This window comes from Diplotaxodon limnothrissa, linkage group LG12 (assembly GCF_057381915.1).
Source record: "Diplotaxodon limnothrissa isolate DT_005_m linkage group LG12, D_limnothrissa_male_GT1.1, whole genome shotgun sequence".
Lineage (NCBI taxonomy): Eukaryota > Metazoa > Chordata > Actinopteri > Cichliformes > Cichlidae > Diplotaxodon > Diplotaxodon limnothrissa.
The window spans coordinates 22,231,715-22,253,137 of NC_140607.1; the positions used below are offsets into that span (position 1 = coordinate 22,231,715).

General features: G+C 41.5%; 1 protein-coding gene across 3 annotated transcripts in view; it reads left to right on the plus strand.

Annotated features, from left to right (window-relative positions):
• The window catches only part of pcsk5b (proprotein convertase subtilisin/kexin type 5b), an 87,772-nt gene that overhangs the window by 63,309 nt on the left and 3,040 nt on the right, over positions 1 to 21,423 (plus strand). For 2 of the 3 annotated variants that reach the window (XM_085367344.1, XM_085367343.1), the window contains exons 17-31: positions 99 to 183; positions 2,662 to 2,765; positions 2,887 to 3,025; positions 4,205 to 4,320; positions 12,082 to 12,184; positions 12,460 to 12,596; positions 14,408 to 14,617; positions 15,557 to 15,625; positions 18,657 to 18,717; positions 18,809 to 18,954; positions 19,489 to 19,695; positions 20,040 to 20,123; positions 20,351 to 20,537; positions 20,633 to 20,847; positions 21,172 to 21,414. In XM_085367344.1, coding sequence (XP_085223470.1) covers positions 99 to 183; positions 2,662 to 2,765; positions 2,887 to 3,025; positions 4,205 to 4,320; positions 12,082 to 12,184; positions 12,460 to 12,596; positions 14,408 to 14,617; positions 15,557 to 15,625; positions 18,657 to 18,717; positions 18,809 to 18,954; positions 19,489 to 19,695; positions 20,040 to 20,123; positions 20,351 to 20,537; positions 20,633 to 20,847; positions 21,172 to 21,414 — 2,106 coding nt within the window. Of the gene's footprint in view, positions 1 to 98; positions 184 to 2,661; positions 2,766 to 2,886; positions 3,026 to 4,204; positions 4,321 to 6,038; positions 8,299 to 12,081; positions 12,185 to 12,459; positions 12,597 to 14,407; positions 14,618 to 15,556; positions 15,626 to 18,656; positions 18,718 to 18,808; positions 18,955 to 19,488; positions 19,696 to 20,039; positions 20,124 to 20,350; positions 20,538 to 20,632; positions 20,848 to 21,171; positions 21,415 to 21,423 lie in introns of those variants that run through there. The other variant, XM_085367345.1, reaches the window with a different exon arrangement.

Sequence of the window (21,423 nt, forward strand, 5' to 3'; positions counted from 1 at the left end):
ATTCCCCTGCTGGTTTTTTTTTTTTTTTTTTTTAATGCAACCAGACTTCTGGTTCCTATTATGTGCTGTGTATGACTCGCGCACTGTGTGTCTTCCAGATTCCAACATTTTTAGGCGATGTCAGGAGAACTGTAAGAAGTGTACAGCCTCCAATATCTGCACAGAATGTAAACCTGGGATGAGGTAAGATGGGTGCCACGTTGAGCAATTCCTGACTAGAGTCACTGATTATAGTTTAAAGCATTAATCATTTTCACAAACAGCACAGCCTTGAACTTTTTTAGTCATCACGTGAAAGAGGTGCATATGAAAAGTCAATGTAGCACTGTGCAAAATGTGTTCGTGTTAGACCACCCACCATTCCTTTACGTCTTGCTTTCTCACTCATTATCAGTCCAGGCCTTGTACTGACCATTTTCAGAAGAATGATTGTTGTTGTTGTTTAAAGCCACCTAATATTGACCTATGAGCAGTGATGGGAATAACGGCGTTACAAGTAACGGCGTTACAAGTCGATCCGTCTACTGTTTACTGTAGCCTCATTGGAATTGGTCTGAGTGGAAGGGTGGCTGTCAAGAAGCCAAGTTTTTTAACCAGCCAGGTATGACATATTACACAAGAACTGGATTCGAAATCAGTGGTTTATGGGGTGATGAATCCAATTAACTTTTTGCTTCAGATTGTTGCCAATATGTATGGAGGATGCCTAGAGAGAGGTAGGACACAAATGTCTACAGCCATCTATAAAACATGGTGACATTGATGCATTTTCATTGCTGGAGATCTTATCAAAACTGATTTAATTTCAAACATGGACTAGCATCAGATTTTGACTCACAATGCAATACGAAGTGTAAAGCATCTAATTGGCAGTAAATGTATTTTTCAGCATGACAATGATCCCAAACACACTGCCAGTGCAGTAAAAGGTTAGCTGTGTAGAGAAAAACACAGTAATGAAACAGTATGGGATCATCTCGACAGAGAATAGAACAAATGCCAGCCAACATCCAAAGAAGAGCTTTAAATGTCCTTCAAGAAACCAGGAGAACTATTCCTAAAAACGACTTAAATTACAAGAAATCCTGCCTTGCGTTTTTCGTGACGGTTGTGCTTTGGCTGTAAGATGTTGGGCAGTAGGAGAGTGTTGTGATGTTTTGTGAGAATCTCTGACAATCAGATGTGAACATCAACTTCTTTTAGAAAATGGTCAGTTGCATGACTGTCAGAAAGTAAACAGGACTCAACTTCTGTCTTAAGTGCTTTTAAATTATCATCTGACTAATCAGGTTTTAATGTATGAGGTACTGCAACAGGAAAAGATTGGTCTGAAAACCTCCAAATTTTGCCCCTCATTGCAAACAGTTGGATGTTTTTTGTCACCATCGTTGAGTCTGTTTATATAACATTCACATTTAAATGTGGTCAGAAAATCGTACAAACTAGCTGGTCTCAAACACACTGCTCAGTTAAAGCTTTTTCACCCGTTCTTACACTCTTGCTCAGTGATGCTTCAACAGGAACAGCCACTGAACTGCTGTGATTATTGGACAACTCGCTTTAACTCCTGAACCGCAAGTGGGTTGTGGTTCATTATACATGGACCGCTTCTACAATATGTATCATATGAAGGGCTTTGTGCTTTGATAAGCCTTGAACATAAAATTTGACGTAGATTTCCCCCCCAAATATCACTGTTGTGGTTCCAGGATAAAAACCTTTTGTGCTCATTGACTGTAATGTTGCAGAAGTGCTGCCATTTTATTCCAGAACATTGTATACTTTGTGGTTTGTACAGTGAACCGGTGAAACGAGGGTTTCCCAACTTTTATCCACTTGGGATCCATATTGAGTAAACTGATAGTTATCCAGTGTGGTCAGTGGCTTATTAAAGCCCACATATGCTTGTGTAATGTGGAGACCCAAAGGAAGAGGATCTGTTTTGCGTTGTAATCCTTACTTTGAAGAGGCTATGATCTGAACCGTTTACCCAGCCATTGAGACATGGTTCAGTTCATCATTTGGCCACTTCCACAGGAGCCTCTTCAAAATGACCCAGCTGCATTTGACCTGACTGAGGATAGTTTCTAAAGTGCTGGAATTCCAGCTAGGTCAGGAAAGAAACACTTGTGAAGTGTTTAAACATACTGTGGTCTTGAACCCAACTTTTAAGTGCATAGTGTTGCCAGAGGTGGAGGTGGGGAGGGACACTTGTAGGCCATAATTTCCTCTGAATGCCTCAGAGACCACAGAAACACACACATACACGCGCAGACACACACAGTCTTTCCTCTTCCACTTAGTCCACCATTAATGCTCAGTTAGGAGTCGGAGAGGAAGACGGGACCAGACGAAATTGTTTCTGGGAAACCTAAGCTAACGCGGACCAGCTGTTTTTCAGCTTAGCAAAGCTCACCAACCTGTCCTCACTGTGACTCCACAGAGCCGACTTTGTAACCTCCAAACCTGCTACATATCTGACCTCTTCTCCACCATCTGCCACCTTTAAAATCAATGCAAAAGTCAGAAGCATGTTGTTTTGATGCACACTGCATCCACACAAAGGAAAACATGAGGCTTTTTAATGTCCGGTGATTTTACTGCAGGATGTTCTGGTTTTACTTTAAAGTTACGAGTGCCTTGTTTCGCTTCACTTTCCAGCCTTCAGGCAAACAAGTGTCAGATGACCTGTGACGCCGGGACTTACTACAACGGCCACAGAAGGACCTGCGAACCATGTCACCGGGCCTGTGCCACCTGCGCAGGTAGGAAGCAATGCTTGCAGGATTACATTTGTAATGTGCAGTAAATCTGTGCGTTTTAAAGACACGATCAACATTTTCTATTCGCCAGTGTAACGCTCAAAAATGCATTTGTGTCTTGCAGGCACAGGAGTCGAGGCGTGCACAAAGTGTGCGGACGGCTACTTACTTGAGGATTGGCGGTGTGTTTTAACATGCAGTCCTAGCTACTACCTGTCAGAGCAGACCTCAGACAACGGGCAGGTGCAGAGGTCCTGTAAGAAGTGAGTCAGCACACCTGCCAACACCTCTACGCCACGGTGAAAAGGGGTGGTGTGGGGGGACGACTTTCCAGTCTGTAGAGATAAACAAGGAAGTTTCTTTTGCTAGTGCAAGTGCAAATTTCCAACTTAAACCTAACTTTAGCCTCCGCTGTTATTTTCTTATTTCTCTCCCTGCTCTGTGCATTTCTGGTTTCTGAGCTGGCAGCCTGAAGATGGGCACCTACATCTGATGAAATCAAAACTCGGCTGCACTACACCTGTATTTAAAAATTCAAACGGGGTAATTCAGCAAAATTGCAATCAGTCACTGATGACAGTAAAAGTAAATGAGAACAGAAAGCCTGCAATGAAGGACTTCCCAGTAAACCACAGTCACAGAGCCAGTCAGCGCTGACATTTGGTGCCGTCATTGTTTTGTCTTTAAGCTGTGTGAGCTTTTCCCACAGACGGCTCTGTTGAGTCACCCTTCGCTAATGTTAACCTGAATGAGGACGGAAAGAACACGTAAACATAATCATATCCCCATGATTGACAATGGTTTGATGACTACTTTACTAGTTGAAACTCATCCACATCGTCAGACATCTTGTCTGTTTCTCTTATGGCCTTACCTCCCTGCTATGTTCCCTTCCCGTCTTGAATTATTTATTGCCCACTTGACCCTTTTACCGTACTGGATTCCTTCATGCTCAGCTTCAGATTTGTCTCAGAAAGTGATGTTTTCACACTAGCGGGATGATAAATGTGATAACTGTGTCTAACACTTGCTCCTAAAGGATTGCTTCAGGTATCTTCTCCTCCAGATTTTCTGTGTTCAGAAATTTGGCACATTTGCAGACACCGCTCACCAGCAGAAACCGAATAGGCCAATAATATTACATATAAGAAAAGTAAGAGAATAAATAAGAGAGTCTACATAAATTACAGCTTTTTTTTCCATTTTTGTAAAGGTCTAATACTGCAGTATAATATATGCGTCAGGGTTGTTTTCTGCTATTAATATAGTCATACCTTTTAATAGTTCTGGTGTTTGTAGACTGACAAAGTTGAAATGTGAGCTCTAACAGGTGTCATTCATCACTGCCTTTATAGCGATCGATTTACTTCCGATTTTGGCGTGCAGGAATAAAGTTTGTGCTGCCTTGACTAGCATCTAATTCCTCACGCACCCTTCGGCAGGTGTGACAGTAGCTGCTATGAGTGCTTGGGGCCCGGGGAAAGAAACTGCAGCAGCTGCAACAGTGGTTACAATCTGGAGGCAGGAGCCTGCGTGGTGAGCACCATCTGCAAAGATGGTGAGTTGTCAGCTTTCTTATCAATACCATGATCTGGATAGTTGTTTATTATTTGGAATGGTTTTTATTTGGCCCACAGGTGAAGTAGTTTGACAAAGAAAATGATTCACTTGCGGCCATTTTTAAGAAATTTGAACTCTGAACTAACACGTTAAATGAAACCGCTCACTGCTGTAGCTCCTAACCAACAAAGCTGTGCTTTTAGCTTCTGTGCTCTACATCCATGTCCTGCATGTCACTAATATAAAACCTCTCTGGGACTACGTGCTCACACGTTTCTATCATATGACATTAATACAGTGCTTTCCTGGGTTCCTGAACTTTGTTGGATCGCATGGGCAGAAAAGATTGTTGAGTATCTACTTATGCGCTCTTTTATGTTTTCCTTTGTATTTCTTGTGCTCCATGTTGGGGTCATTCATTCTCAGCAACACGCAATCCTGTTTGAGGGATTTCCTGAGATTTGGCACGAATGTTCACTTCGGCCTCCAATATCTAAATCTTCTAAGTCTTGCACTAGTTTACTGTGACCTCACAAATACATTTTGGTAATAAAAAGAAATCATGTGTTTATTATGGCTTAAGTTTAGAAAACTGTCCAACAAGATAAAATGCTGAAGTGGTAATATTTTTCATTGAGATCTTAAAGGTCTAGATGAAAAATATTGGCCCGCGTTACCATTGTTTAATGCCATAACTCAAGGGGGTGGATTGTGACCATAACTGTTCAGTTGCTAAACATTATTAAATCCCTTCCAAGTCTTCATTTATATATTTTTATATTTATTTAAATATTCTGCTCAATCTTCTCCTGCCTTACGTTGTGTTCTCCATTTTCTGTCATCCACTCCTTGTGGCTTCTCCTCCCCAAATTGAGCATGCTCTGCTGATGCTCTTCTAAATGCAAACATTCCCTTTCTTTCGTTATTATTTTTTCTTTCCCCCCACTAACCCCTCTGATGTGATGGTCTGATTATGAGGCTTTGAATAAATCCTGTGATTTTCTGCTCTAGCCGTGACCTTCTATTTAAAATGAACCCTTGGCCACGAAGTCTCGGCTTGTGATGAGATAAAGCTCCGAGGATAAAATATCTTTACTGCGTGACCTTTCTGTTAATGATGAGGACTTTAAGTGCACACTCAGTCTGTTTCCTGTCTTCCTAAACCCCCACCCTCCGCTCCAGCTTCTTACTGGTGACGTTTTGATTTGCAGCTCCGATGTGAACTGCTGTTGAGTTGTGAAAGAATTGGCTCACAGGATTTACAGACTGGCGGTCCACTTGTTGTCCCCTTTTTTTTGTTGTTGTGCAAAATGAAACCACGTTGTGAATTTCAAAAATCTTCAATTTTCTAATTGTGTGACGTTTGTTTTGTTTTCTCTCTCTCTCTGTCTCTCTTTTCTCTCTCTTTTTTCCTTCCTGAATCTGATTCCCCTCTCTCCTGACATGGATTGAAATCACTCCACCGGACTGCAATAATTTTCCTCCTCGATGAACACCACCTGTGATTGGATTAAACAAACAAACAAACAAAAACCTCTTCCTGAACCCTGTCTCCTGACCAATCACACGGCTCTAAACCATCACAAATGGTCCTGCCCTTGTGTATCTGTGTGTCTCTGTGTGTGTGTGTGTCTCCTTTCTCCCCTCTCCATCCCCACTACCCACCCCCCCCCCCCCCCCCCCCCTCTTTATCTCCTCTTCCTGCTCTGTGGAAAGCAAATGAAGAATCTTGGGCGGAAGGCAGCTTCTGCGTGCTCGTTAAAAAGAACAATCTCTGCCAGAGGAAAGTGCTGCAACAACTGTGCTGCAGAACATGCTCACAAAAGGGGTGATGGGACGTAGTTGCTGGGTGTTAAAGGGAGTGCAGGGGGGGGATGCGGGGGGAGGGGGGCACAGGGGGCACCCCACTCCTCTTCAGACCCCCTGCCCACTCATTCACAGTCACATAATTTATAAGAGAATCTGTGCCTCTTTTAAAGGGACTGCATCGGAGGTGCGATGACAGGACTACAACAAACCTACCTTTTTTTCTGTACTGGGACACACACGAGGTCAGGGCGTAATACGACTGGGACTTACTTCAAGAACAAATGAGCAAATGAAAACATAAGCGAAAACAAACAAAAGAATAAGTGTCGGTATTTTGTGACCAAAGCATTGATGCCAAAATAATTGAACCTCCTTTTTTTTTTTCCCTTCCTTCTTTTTTTTGTTTTTTTTGTTGCCAGTATAGGAATTATAGCTAAAATGCAGGAGCCGCTCAGCCTGTGTCAAATACGTCTGTGTGCATTTGTATTCTGGCTCCTCTTCCTCCTCTCTTTCCAGTGTTAATGATAAACAGATGGAAAGCGAACATACAGTAGGAAAAGCCGTGGTTTTATGCCTGTAAATATACGTCAAAGAGGGGGGACGACAAAAAGAAAAAAGTAAAAACCAAGCTCACGCAGTAATGTGAAAATAATGTGTGTCTGGGCTGACTTTGGCTGTGCGAGAAGACAAATTTACACACATTTTAATATACACACACACACGGCACACAAATGCGTCCATACCCCCCCACACACACACACACACACACACACACACACACACTATGCAGACACTTAATCTGTGCACCACTTGAATTCACTGTATACAAGGCGGATGCATGTCGCTGACCAGAATCACCCCATTTCATTTACTTAAAACGTAAAGTTACCCTTTGAAGAGCGTGTGCGTTTGTCTTTACTGGGTCTCGGAGAATGCCATTAATTCTTGATGTAAGCCCAGACAGCATTGATCCATCAAGAGGTACTACAGGACGAGTCAATAGTCATTCCTTCCAGAGCTTCTGCAGTGAGGTATAGTAATTTTGTGGTACTAGGGATGTACCGATGCAAATTTTTCACACAAAATGATGATTATAGATACTAAACTTTTTTGTTTCCCCCCCAAACCGAGTATCGATTCCATCCGTCTCTGTGATCAAACGATTTAAGCCTCCTCCGTCATTTTTGTTGTCACTGGATTAAAGTAATTGAAGTTTATTCATTAAAGGGAACTGAAATTCTACTACATGTTGGTTATATTTTCCACACAAACAAAAGGGTATGTGTATCGGTGCATCCCCTACATGTTACTGTTATCAAATAACATAGAGTTTTAGAAGTCCAAACTTTTCGTCATCCCATTATTATGGCAAAGCATATCAAGCTGAAATACTGCTCTAAACTCTGACCATGGTGGGGTCAGCGATTGAAGCAGAAAAATGCTGTTATCACGTTTCATCGGCAGGTAAAGGTCTGCGACAGCTGAGCGAAACGGCGGGGTGCTGGGATGGTTTTACTCTGAAAATTCATGTTCAAAGTCTTTCTCATTTTATTTATTGGCAGCAGAACTTTTGGCCAGTTAATCCAAGGGGGAAAAAGCCTAAAACAAACATAATGCAATCAAATTATTATTATTACTTTCTTTTTAGACAGAATCCATTGTGTTAGAAATTCAAATCGCATCGTGTGTGCGACAAGGCCGTCATACGTCAGGTGCCCGGTTTCTCCTCCTGTCTCTGAACTTTACCTGATCGAACTCAAAGGGTTGTCCTGGAGGTGCTGGCTTCTATTAAAGAACAGCGAAACAATAAAAAAATAAAGTAAAAAATATTAAAAAAAATGTTTAAGATTGTTATTTTGTGTGGGTTATCGCACCCGCAGCTTGAGCATTTACAGTATTAGATGAATTGTTGTACCGTTATCTGGTTATGGTTCTTGATGATTTGTAATAAAGATTGATGAATCCCCTGTTTTGTTTAACAAAAACTTAATCTTGGTCATTGTTTAAGATGACACGTGTGTGCGTGTTCGTGTGCGCGTGTGCGTGTGGTAGAAGACGCACGCACATACCCACCCCTCTTTTTATTGTGTACCTGTGACATATCTGTGACAATGCATTATTAATGTTACTCAAAGTCCTAGTTTTGAAAATCTTTTTTTTTTTTCTTTTTTTTACTTAAGTGTTCTTATTAAAATGTTTAATCTGTTCATGTTTTTTTCCCTTTGAGTTCCATTAATTATTTTGAGGGTGTATTAATCAGTATTATTTCATTCATTAGCATTTTTGTTTGCTCACTTTCCAAGTCATTAAGTTTCCCTGTTTTCACTCTATTGAGTTATGTTTTACAAATTCATGAAAGGCAAAAACATCATTGAAATTCAGATCCTTGAATTCGTTTTTCGGCACTCAATCGCATTGATTAAGTGAAAGTTGTACATGCCCCAGGCGCAGCTCTTAAAGGGAGATATGTGTGCTCAATTACAATTAGGTGGAAGCTGAAACTGGTCAACAGTGTGTGTTTTTGGGTGCAAGGTTTATTTAACATCTTTGGATTTAACTTTTACATGTATTAGATTACATTTATGAATATAGAATGTTTGTCACAAAGCCGCAAATAATAGCAAAAATATGACGCTGTATGGGACGATGCAGATATGTGATGGTTTGGATTGATACCTCACAGTAAGAGGGTCTGGGGTTTGAATCCACTGGCCGGCTGGATCCTGCAGACGTGTGGGGTTTCTGCATTAGCACGTTAGTTGAGTCTAAATCTAGGAGTACGAATGAATACATGTCTGTCTCTGTGTTAAACCTGTCCAAGGTTTACAACAAAGATAGTCTCCAAGTGGATAAGTGGTGAAGAAAAAAAGTAGTAGTTTGGATACATGAATAAATGACATTTGTGGGCTTGTGATGACCAAAGCAGCTTCTAGTAATCGTCACTCAGAGAATGAAGAAATTTACAAACCTTATTTAGCATCGTTCTTACATCGAACAGTTTGAGGAGATTTAGAGACTTTAAATGAAACTTGATCACAAAGTAGTAAATGAGTGCCGTTTAGATGTATCTGCATCTACAAAACTGGAGACCTCAACACATTCTGGGGAGATATGTAGTACTACAATAATATTTTCAGGTTAAATGTCCCATTAAATACTAATCACTGTTTAATATCAGCCTTTCAGGAAACATTTCAGTGCCAGGATGCAGTCTTCTCACACTTGTGTGGCTGTTGTATATTCATTATCAAAATTAGGGTTATTTTTAGTTGCACCCCACTGCAACTAGATTTGCTGTGCATAAAATATTTTTTTTTAACAGGGGTCTGACTGATAGGACAGTTCGGGAAACTCTTTAGTTTCCAGCAATCAAACATTTTTTTCGTAATAGTAAAGAAGAGCGTCAGCATCCTATATAAACTAGCACATAGGCATGATGCAGGACTGTTTGGCCTGCTCGTGATGGTAAATAAAATATAATCACATTGAGAAAAAGCAGTGATAGGTCTTGTTTATGCAAATGAATAAGAATTTATTTTAAAAAAATACTGTGAAAATGAAATGATGGTATAAAGGTATATCTGCATAAATGCTAAAAGGGGTCTTTTTAGCCTGTTAGTAGGTGGGTGCTAAGCAACATGATAACTTCATAGTAGCTGATATAGACAAGAGTCTTCAGGAGTCTGAGATATACCCTCAAATTATGTCTTACGTTATTATTTTATTATGTTATTGTTTTTCTTTTTCCTCTGGTTTTTGTGAGTTCAGCATCCCAAAAACGCCACTTGGGGTATGAAACCCTAAGAAGGGTCCCTTGTGGTGATAAATACACAATGTTAAATAACCACTGTGGCTAATAAACACCTAATGTATTCAATAACCACTTGGGTGGATTGAAAAGAATAAATATATCTTGAAACCTTCTTAGAGTGAGTGGGCGCAGGGACCAGCAGGTGAAAGAGGGGAAAGGAATCGGGATTCATGATCAGGTGTGTTAGACGTCAGTGTGACACCTGCCAACAGAGCGCCCGCTCTCTGTCTCTCTTTACAAAGTAGAGTGTCACTGTCCTCACAAGGTCAGCCGAGTCCAGAACAGAGGAAAAGTTTTACTCCCCTGAGTGACAGGCTCCCTTTCTTCTCCGCTCCATTTTTCTCCTGTCTGGCAGTGGGAGTCCAAAGTTTGCTTTTGCTGAGTGGAGTTGTGCAGCTTTCTGTCCCTTGAGAACTTGGCTCTGTTTGTTTGTGAGTGAGGGGGAGACAAACATAAAGACAGGGAGACAATTTGTGTGTGTGAGTAAGAGTGACGGCGTGTATTCGGGGGCTGCTTGAATCGTTTCAGCAGAGCTCTACTGAATGGGAAGCCACCGCCTGTTGTGTTTGTACACAAAGAGGCTCTTTTGTTTTGAAAGGAACAATTGAGCTTTTCACAGAAAGCCAGAGAGCACAGACAAACCCCACCGATGCCTTGAAGGCTGCTCGCACACAAACACACAGCATCCATCTTTACGCCTGAACCAGTGTCTGTCACCTTTGTGTAATACAAAAGTAGAAGAGGAGACAATATTGTTTTCAAGGTTGATTTTATTTTTGTAAAGTTTTGTTCTCCTCTTAATCTTGGGCACAAACGCTTACAAACATTTCATCTGTGAGCAAAGTTTAGGTATTCATTCCTGAGAAAGAAAAGCACCACTTATTAATTTTACATTTACAATAAGAACTACCTGGAGTGGGATCCAGTGACTCAACGATTGCTTTGCCAGGTGTTGAGGTTTCTGGCGCCTGAAGCTGAATTTCCAGTCAGTAATCTGTTTTGTAAGAAAAACTTTCCGGCCTTCAAGAACCTACGCACATTTTCAACACGTTCATCAGTGGAAGATGTGGTTAATGGGCTGCGGGAAGGATGTTTCCTTATGATATAGCAGATGCCTCTGTCGCATTTCCACTCTAATAAGCAAGCTCACTTCTATGGCAAGAGGTTGTAAATATTGCCGTTACCTGGCTACAGATGCTGGTGATTAGAGATGATGTCTTCCTTTAAGACTTTGTATATTATCTTGGCTCTTCCTGTTCATGGCGTGAAAAGTCGTTGTTTCCCCTCAGAGACGACTTTAATTAGATAAACGCTACACTGGGTACGACTGCTGACTTAAACTGTGATTCTTTTGGATAATGAACAAACCCAAATGTGAGCGAGGAAACGTGCAAAGTCAACACACAAAGTGGGGAACTCGTGCAGAAACGCTGTGCAGCGAACTAGAAGTGCTTAAAATTTGTAGTCACGACTGAAATGGAAGCTGAGTGGCATTTATATTGCTCTTTCTCTACTCATCCTGAGCACACACGAGGCTTTACAATACAATCCACATTCAGGCAGCGCCTTATTCAACGCACTGAAGCGCTCACATCCACACGACAGCCAATTTAGAATCGCTAATGAACCTAACATGCAAGTCTTTGGACTGTGGAAAGAAACTGGAGCGCCCAGAGAAAACCCACGCGTGTACTGGGAGATCACGCAAGCTCCACACAGAAAGGCCTCAGGGAGGTTCAAACCAAGAGTCTTTATGAGGTGAAAGTGCTAACTACTGCACCACTGTTGTCCTTTCCCATAAGACAACAGCTTCTCTTTAAATAGATGAGAAATGACCAGATCATTTCACCTTAGTTTTTTTTTTTTAGCAAAAAAAGATGTGTGAAATATATTTGCAAGATAAAGAAAAGCAGATATACAGCTGTTTCTGTGCAGGAGAAGTCAGAGAAAAATTTAATGAAATGAAAACAAAAGCAATTGGCTGTTAATTTGGTGCAACTAGGATACATCAAAGCATCAAATCAAATCGCTCAAGTGATACGACAAGTAAGCACGGTAAGTATGAAGTGAGTCAAATAGAGGCAGATAAGTGAGGCCGAACGTGCGGTGATGCTGTTTTCTGTGGCTCTCTATCGGCAGGAGAGTACTTGAGTAAACACAACAAGTGCCACCCGTGTGATCCTTCCTGTCTGCGGTGCAAGGGTCCAGAGAGAGATGACTGCACCAGCTGCCCTGCAACACGGTGACAGCCACTGACACACAAACATCTGTAGTGTATACTGAAAAGATTGACAATTGACTAAAAAGAAGACAATTGAGCCAACCCACCAAAGGAAGGAGCTAAAATAATTACACGAACCTAAAAAAAAAAGTTGCAGTTGGTTTGGATTAACCTGTTTTAATTTGTGAAATCTTCATCTTAAACTTGTCAACTTGTCATGCAAGTGCAGCAACTTGTTACACTATAAATATGGATATTATATACAGTAGCTGGGCCTAATTTTGTTCCACCTGCAGGTTCTTTGATGAAGGACGCTGTGACACCCGCTGTCAGAAGGGCCGTTATGCCGCGGGAAGACAATGCCGCCTTTGTCACCACACCTGTCAGGAGTGTACTGATGAGGGAGCTCATAGCTGCACCACCTGTGACACAGGTATATTTAAAATATACATCAATGCCCCTAGAAATTATAAACATCAATCACAAGTGCATTGAGTTAGCTTTCAGGGAAATGCAGCACCAGTTAGTGCAGATAAAAACGTCCTTTATTTCTTCGCTGCCACATAAAAGCTGCACTCTTTGAACTGATGCAGGTTTTTGCAAAGGTTTAGCTGCAAATCTATCCATCAGGCCCATCCATCCATCCAAGCGGGCTTCTTCATAGTATTCTTTGGTTCACACAAAGACTCATTTGTGCCAGATTCCATCAATAAATCCTCCAAAAGTGAACCTAATTAATGCAGCAGGTCACTCAAGGTCTGCTGATAGATGTGGATAAAACATATATTAGTCATTTGCATACTTTAGAGGTCACTGCACTTTGGTCAGCTTTTCAGATCAGTCAAAAAAAAAGAAAGGTCTGTATTTAATGACTACTTTTACTTCCTCTAAAACTGCATGTTTTCTGATCTTGTGCAGCCAATCAGTCTATCAAAAAGCCTTTTTCCTCCCCTCATAACAGCAGTTATAAAATCCGGACGTCATTAGGCAACCACAGCTGAAGAAATATCAACCGGAGGATGGTAGTAATAACTGTGTTTATCACACTATTTCAGGAGGTATTATGGCTGTTTGAATGAATGTATTTACATTGGGGAGATTGTGTTACTCACACACCTAGCCCCCACTCACACACTCACTTTGAGATACCAGACAGCCAAAAGAAGATTAACACCAGATTTTTCTTTCTCTCTTTCTCACACACACACACACACACACACACACACACACACACACTCTGTCACCTTCACATGTGCATACACTCTCAATTAGCCGGCAAGCTTGTCAGACTGTTTGCAAATGTGGTTCCATTTAATTGCCGGTCTGTCTGAGGCTCAGTGAGACATAACAATAATAGTTTGAACAGACCCTCTATCTGCCTCTGCCCTTGTCATTCCTCTCTCAAAACAACCTCTGTTATCTTGGCCAGTCACACTCACATGCGTACAGCTCCGTACTGAGAGGACAGGTCTTTGAAAGTCATGTTCGACGCCCCCGCTCGTCACTACTACGAGTAGCGAAGATACAGATGGATGAAACAAGCAAAATACTAAAGTGTCAGTTTAAAAATGTTGACACGCACGCGGACAAGCCCGGACATGTATGAAATTACGGCCAGACACAGATTTTTTAAAAAAAAAAAGTAATTACAGTGAAAGCAAATACAGACTGGCAGGCTGAGGGTGTTTAGCTGACCAACTGTGAAAAACTGGGTTAATGTTGACATTTAAATATCATTGCATTTACAGTTTCAAAAATATTTGACTTTGAAAAGCACGTGCCCTGATTTAAAGCCACTAAATTGTTTCATTTGAATGTCCAGCAGGTTTAAAACACTTTTTAAGGATCAAACAAAATGTGTTAAATGTTGTAAAAAGCTTATTATTATTGTTTACATAAATATTTATGCCGACAAAAAAAAGTAATTTGCAAAGGGGTTGTTGACTGGTCTCTAAACCTGTGTGAATAAATAATTGGGCTGCCTATGAATTTGGGTTATTTTATCATTTTCCTGGCTTCCATACATTTTACAGGAGAAGCTCCCACGTGTGACTGGCTGTGCCAAATGTCCTTGCGGTATACCAAAACATCCATGTACCCTTCCTTTAAACGCCTGCAGTAAAACTGCTTTGTCCTAACCTGTGTATGACTCTGTGTCTGAGTATGTCCTCAAAGCTGTTTTCAGCACTCCTTCTTCTTCAGATTTCTTTTCCTAAAACTTTTGCTGTTTTTGCTCTTCCTCAGATATGTTTGGCGTGGCCAAGTACCTCTTTCAGGGTCAGTGCCTGGATGTCTGCCCAGAGGGGTTGTTCCAGTTTGAAGGCTCAGAAGGGAGACGGTGTGACGTGTGTCCGGCATACTGCATCATCTGCACTGAAACAGATCGCTGCCTCCAATGCAGCCCAGGACACAAGCTCAGAAATGGCCACTGCATCCCACTGCATTGCAGCACAGGTGAGATACGCCGGTACAGAATGTGCAGGTAGTAGGTCACCTTCTATAAAGAAAAAGTGCATTAATAATATAATTTGTAATAAAACAATATATACTAGTCTGTGAGAACACGTGTAGCTGTATTTTAAAGAATACATAAAAAGGAAAATGGTCTCCAAAAGACAACTTCAACAAGCTACAACTCAGCTGAGCAGGTTTTTAAAGCGAGGATTTTACATTTGCAAGCAGCTTTGCAACCCCCCTCCTCCTTTTCATGCTGTGTTTGACTGAATCTGTCTCATATCTGTTGTAATTGAAGCCTTCTCTGTTCATAAATGAGCCTTAGTCTCTGGAACAAAGCTGCACTGCCAAATATAAATTAGAACAAATGTTGGTCCCGACTGAAGTATAGTAATGACAGTATAATAGATGGTATTGAAAGTTTATTCAGTGAAGCAGCTATTTTTGGCTCTATAAAAACTGATCCCCTAGTAGAGTAATAAAGTCAGACTTGTCTTAACTTCGTTCATCTGTTGGCCAATAAACACTTGCCAAATGTTTTCTTAAAGTTGAAAAGATTGAGAAGGACGAACCCGCTGCACTTTATCTCATCGTGGGAGATCAAATGCGGATGCCAGCAAATCGAGTATTGAGCAAGAGCTGAAATTTTTGAGTGAGATCTTATATTTTTTGAGATACTGCGTTTGAGATAAGGAGGAGTGGTGGAGTTAGGTACTTAAAATTTCACAACAGTGAATCTGAGACGGAGGAATGATGGCAGTGTGTAAGTGAGGAGATAAAGTTTATGAATAAGGCGAGATGCTGATCTTATGTGGAAGGCAGACCTGCACAGACAGGATGAGGACCTTGCCGGGTTCGTTAGCTGTGCTGTATGTGACATCTCTGCCTTTTTGTCCTTATATATAATCTTATTCATTTGTGTCCACTTGTGTTCATCAGGTGAGGCCTCGGATGCAGAGGATGAAAAGTGTCTTCTTTGTGATGACGGCTGCGCACAGTGTAAACGCAGTAAGCATTTTTTTCTTTCCATCGTCTGGCTGATCCAACCTTCTCCATCAACCGACCTGCATAAACAAAACCAGGCCCTAGAAAATAAGAGGCAGAGGCAGTCACGGGCGCTGCACAAAATCATGAATTAATAATCATGAGCCACCCTGCTCATCGGTGAGATACATTTGTGAAAGCGCAAACATGACACCTACTAAAGAGGGATGCTCTCTAAACGTGTTTGAAAGGATAGTTGTGAGGCATCGCCGCTGCATTTAATGATGTTGCCATTGATTTTAGTTGCACCTCACGCTCTGCTGTAGGCTCTCCATTACTGCAGGTACATCAATTCACTTAGAGGAGCCCCCAACAACTGAGTCAATTTATGAAAAAGTCAGGCGCTCTTAAATCTCTGAGCACTTTCCCTTCACTGACTTAGTGTGGATGAGATTTGTGGAGCACTATCGGTACAAGTCACGTTAAGACGAAAGGGCTGAGGGGTAATTATCAACATACCGTGGAAAATTGTTATTGTGGAGCTGAACTAGTCTGAGGTGGAGGCTCACTGTTATTATGTCATTATGCACTCTGGGTGGAATACGTTTCTTCAGTTTCGCTCTTGCCACCCACCCAGTCGTAGCAATCGCAATTCTGCAAGCCAAACAAGTCAGTCAGCACATTAGAGATTTGAGATGATTGGCTGTGTGATGTGATGCCACAGGCCAGAGTAAAGACGAAACCGTGTCGTTTTGTGTCACTGACATCTGACGTGTGTGTGCTCATACTCGTGCCAGAGGTCATCCTCTGTGTGTCAGCGTGGGGAATGCAGCTTAATCTGAATCCTGCTTGTGGAGGACTTTTGGCTGTCAGGTTTGGGTGTATGATATTAAGCCTTAAATCATAATTATGAATAGATATACGAGGGGATTAAATCATGCACTATTGTGTTTTATAAGAAACCAAATTCCTAACCGCTTGGCATTGGATTTTGTTTTCATTTGCCTGAGAGATTAAGAAACTGTAGGCTCGAGGTTTGTAACATCGGATGAGATCAGTCAATGAATTCAAGCCTGACAGTGTGTGATAAGGTGCAGCAGCTGTTTCTCAGTCCTAGCTTCACCATCTTATAAATTCAACGCGTCTTTTTTGACTCGTCATCAGCTTTATGTCCTGTAATCCTCTTAGGTTACTACGATTTGTAATCAGTGGCGAGAGGTTTGAAAATATTTTACAATTGGATTAGTCAAGCTTTTGGTTCTGGGTAATGGCACTGATGCGTGCTTCTTGTGTACCTGGGTGTGATCTGATGAAATCGCCGTATTTTGACCTTTACCTGGGACTCGAGACCTTCATCTTGCTTATTTTATCACATAGGGCGTGTACTGCAGTATTTTTCCACAATTAAATAAAAAAAGGCCTTTCTGTCTGTCTGGGTCCCATCCTTATTTTCATTCCTCATAACATCTCTACATGGCTGTTCGTGCCACACTCCATTTGATACAAGTGAGGATGGCTTAAATAGTTAATGGATTTCCATTTGTTTACTAATTTTTCAGGAATCGCAGCTACCGTTGACCTCTTCCCGTCCATTACAAAAAGGAGTAATAAAGAGTTAAACCTCTTGCTCAGAGGCTGTTTGCATGCCAAAGCTCGGTTTCACCCCCAGAGTTCAGCCCTTTTAATGCACTGCATCTCATTTCTATGCTTGTCTCTTTGTATCAGGAATATCAAGGAGTTTTTCATAAACACACTTTCTCAGTTTCTCTTGCTGAATTGATGATTTGTGTTTGTTGACGTTAAAATCGAGTTCAGCCATTTCCCCTCCTGAGCATGTATAACTTTGACCTAATCTTTTGCTTTAAAGCGTGATTGTTGCTTGCGTAATATGTGTGAGCGCGTCCACATTCCACAAGTGAATAGTTCAGGATGTGCGTACAGGTTTTAAATTCTGTTGAAATCCCCCCTCCCCTGGCGTGCACAGTTAATATTTATGCGGGCGCTATTCTCTCTCTCTCCCTCTCTCACACACAGACACAGCCTGGAGGCATGATTTCCGGCTCCTCGCTCGCTGTCTCCTCTTCTATATACCTCCGTCCCTCCCACCTTTCCTTTCTCTCAGTCTCTCTCTGTATGAGTAATTGCTTTCACAGGTAGTGGCTTGTCGACTGCATTGAAGTGCAAACCAGTGCAGTGCTAAGTTGCGGGTGCTGGAGAGAAGCAGGGAGAGGAAAGGGGGTGTAGAGGGGGTCGGCAGAGGCTTTTTCTGGAGAGGATGAAGGTCCCAAGGGAAAGTCTGCAGATGCAGGGTTTTAAAAGCCCACCCCCATGCTCTCTCTGTCCTTCGAGATGTTTTGACATTGTTGGACTAAGGAATGACAGCGTGACTCTTTCCCACTTACCAGTTGGATGGTTTTGAGTGGCAGCACAAATTAATTAGTTTGCAAGAAAACAAGTTTCTTCCTTTGCTGCGTGTAGAAAAACAGTCACACGCTCACCTGAATTACTTATTAATATCCCCTCCATATGTTTCCTGGTCTAACGAAAACGGGAAAAAATTCATAACCCGTCACTCACATTATGCATTTTGTGTGTGTGTGTTTTAAGCAGCAGTACACCTGCAGTGCAAGCTCGACAAACAGAAAATCACACACTTGCAATAATTGGGGATGAGAGAAATGCACTGATCTTAAAGATTGGAACCAAAGTGAGCACGGAGACTCGCTGGCTTTTACATTTGCTTTGTGGATTAGGTCTCTTTCTTACTTTAAAATTGATCACACTCGGCTTATGATCGATCTGAGCATGCCATTCATTTCTGTGCTGAGCTGAACACATTTGATATGTGTTGTCAGAGTGCCTCCTGCTGCTGTCTAAAGAAACTGCATTCGAACAGTTACTACCTGCTTCACTGGTTCCTCACCTCACTTGTTCAAAAATCATCATATTTAAATTTTGATTTAAACAAGAATTTCAGAAATGCATACTAAGGCAGTTTTTTTTTTTTTTTTTACCCTTTTTTCTTGTGTGGTTCAATCTCTGCTTTTCGCCACAGATGATTTGGGAGATCAGGAGCAGGAAACTGTTTGCCTTAAATGTGAAGAAGGTTACTACCAGTAAGTCTCCTCAGTTGAGTAAGTCATTAAGCTCCTCCTCCACGGTCACACAGTGTGTGCTCATCTTATAATGACTCTTTTTGTCTGCCAGATTAGGAGGCGAGTGCCATCGGTCATGTCCTTATCGGACCTACAGTGTGGAAGATGCCATGGCGTGCGCTCCGTGTGAAGATAAGCAATGTGTAATCTGTGACCAGTCCCAGTGCTACTGGTGTGAAGATGGATTTTATGTCTCCGGTAACACTTGAAACATTTCTTATTTGGTGTGTAGCAAAAATATCAGATAATAAACTGCCGATGGAAAAATATGTAACTACATTTGGTAGACAAAGTGAGGAACTGAAAACCAGAAATGATGCTTTATGTTTGTGTTTTAAGAATATACACTCACTGGCCACCTTATTAGATATAGCATGCTAGTAGTGGTTGGATCCTCCTTTTTCTTTCAGAACTGCCTTAATTCTTAATGGCACAGAGTTATAATTTTTAATTTTTAAGTTCAACTGAGATTTTCATGCACCGGCAATGAAAGCAGGCACTAAACATTTGTCTCCTGACAAGCCAGCATGACAAAGCAGTCAAGATTTACAAGGAAAACTCACACAGAAAAAATCCAATTCAAATTTTTTTTTTTACTTCAGTTTTATTTATGTACCAAATACCAGGCAAAAAACCCCAACAATAAAATACCAAAAGCATCAAAAACCTAGACAGATCTGCACATGTGACATTTTTCATTATATGCATTACACATTTTCTTTGTGTGTTTAGATGGCGAGTGCGTGGATCGTTGTGAAGAAGGTTCCTTTGTGAATGAAAAAAGCCGGCAGTGCGAGCCTTGTCACCGCAGCTGTCGTAGCTGCCGAGGGCCACGGTACAATGACTGTGACTCCTGCGAGGATGGGCTTATGCTGAGGAACGGAGAGTGTTTAGAGAGAAGCCAGCGTGCCTCTTCCCTTGAGAAACACTTCAAAAAAAGTACAGTAAATGATCATTTGACCTCAGTTCTAACTGCCATCAGCACGATCCATCTAGCATCCTGTGGATTGGTGATAGTTCTGTGTAAAATTAGGAGTTTCACAGCACCATATTTGTTTAATTGTACTAAATTCTGAGTTTACTTCTGTAGTGTTCTTATACTAAAACATCAAACTTAAATGAAGCTGGAGAAACTGAAAGTCATGTTTCTATTGTACTCAGTAGCAGAGCCTTCATTTTTTGGGGGCATTTACATATTTAAAAGTCCTTTTATTTTTTTCTGTCACTTGTATGTCATTCCTTTTTAAAAAAAAAAACACTTCCCATTTTCTTTTCTTCGACAGCTCAGTACAAACGTGAGGTGTGCCACCCCTCCTGTAAGACTTGCCTTGGTGGAGGGAAGGAGAACTGCACCACCTGCCCCCCAGGTAAGCAGGCTGTATGCTGTGTTAGCCTGCCTGTGAAACTAGAAAATACTTTAGCTTGATTTCTATCAGAACCCATGCTTTACCATCAACAGGTGATAAATCAACCATGATGTTTTTCATATATCCTATGGAACAATATCAAATACAGCAAATGCCGAAAGATGTTAATCACTGACAATATCATTTAAATTTAAATGAGTGATGTGGTTTTTCTTTTTTTCTTTTAGACCGTTTTTTGACTGCTCGACACACTTGCGTGGCTCACTGTCCGTCTGGCATGTTTGCCAACGTGGAGTCTGGCCAGTGTGAGGAGTGCTCACAAGGCTGTGTCATGTGCCAGACTGCCAATTTGTGCCAGCAGTGTCACAGTGGACTTTATATGGAAAACAGGAAGTGTGTGGTGGAGTGTCAGAGGTGCTTCTTCAGTTTCATCTTCTTTCCCTGCTGAACTCACACAAATGTAAAATGTCCGTAACATCTTGTTCTTATCTCTCTGGCTTGCTTCTCAGAGGGATTCCTAAAGATCTCGAATGCCTGCCATGTAGCACAGGGTGTGGATCCTGTGTGGAAAGTATCTTTCACTGTCTGAGCTGTGAGAGGCCGTACTTGCTGCTCAACAACTCCTGCGTGCTCCAATGTCCTGAGGGTTATTATGCCAATGATACAGAATGCTATCACTGTCCAGCTCACTGCACTGAGTGCAATCAGTATGGCCTGTGCAAGAGTAAGTATGATCGGTGGAACAGTGAAGTGGAGAGGAATGGAAGATGTGGAAAAGAGCTGTTTTGAAAGGCGATACTAGCTGAACAGATAAGGGAGATGAGGAAGGGGTGCAGAAGAGGGATAGACAGGAAATGCAGAGAGCTCTGTCGCTGCTGCCTTGACTGCTAATAATTCAGGCCTGAAACCTAAATTCGATAGCTGCAGAGGGTCAGGAAGTGAGGAAATGAAATAACAACAAAGAGCTGAATCCTTTGCTTTTAATTATAAATACTTAGACTTTGGAAATCACAAAAAAATGATTTTGCCATCTCCTTCTTCTTCCCAGACTGTGCACCTTACTACTTTCTCCATGATGATCAGTGTGTGGGTGATTGTCCTGATGGCTACTTTGAAAGTATGAGCCAGCAGGAGTGTGTGCGTTGTCATGATGACTGTGCTTTGTGTGATGGACCCGACATAGATGACTGCACTCTATGTCAAAGTGACAAAAATGTACGTTACAGTGGAGAATGTCTTTCTGAGTGTCCCAGCCAAACGTATTATGATGAGACCAGCAAAGAATGCAAAGGTAGGAAGG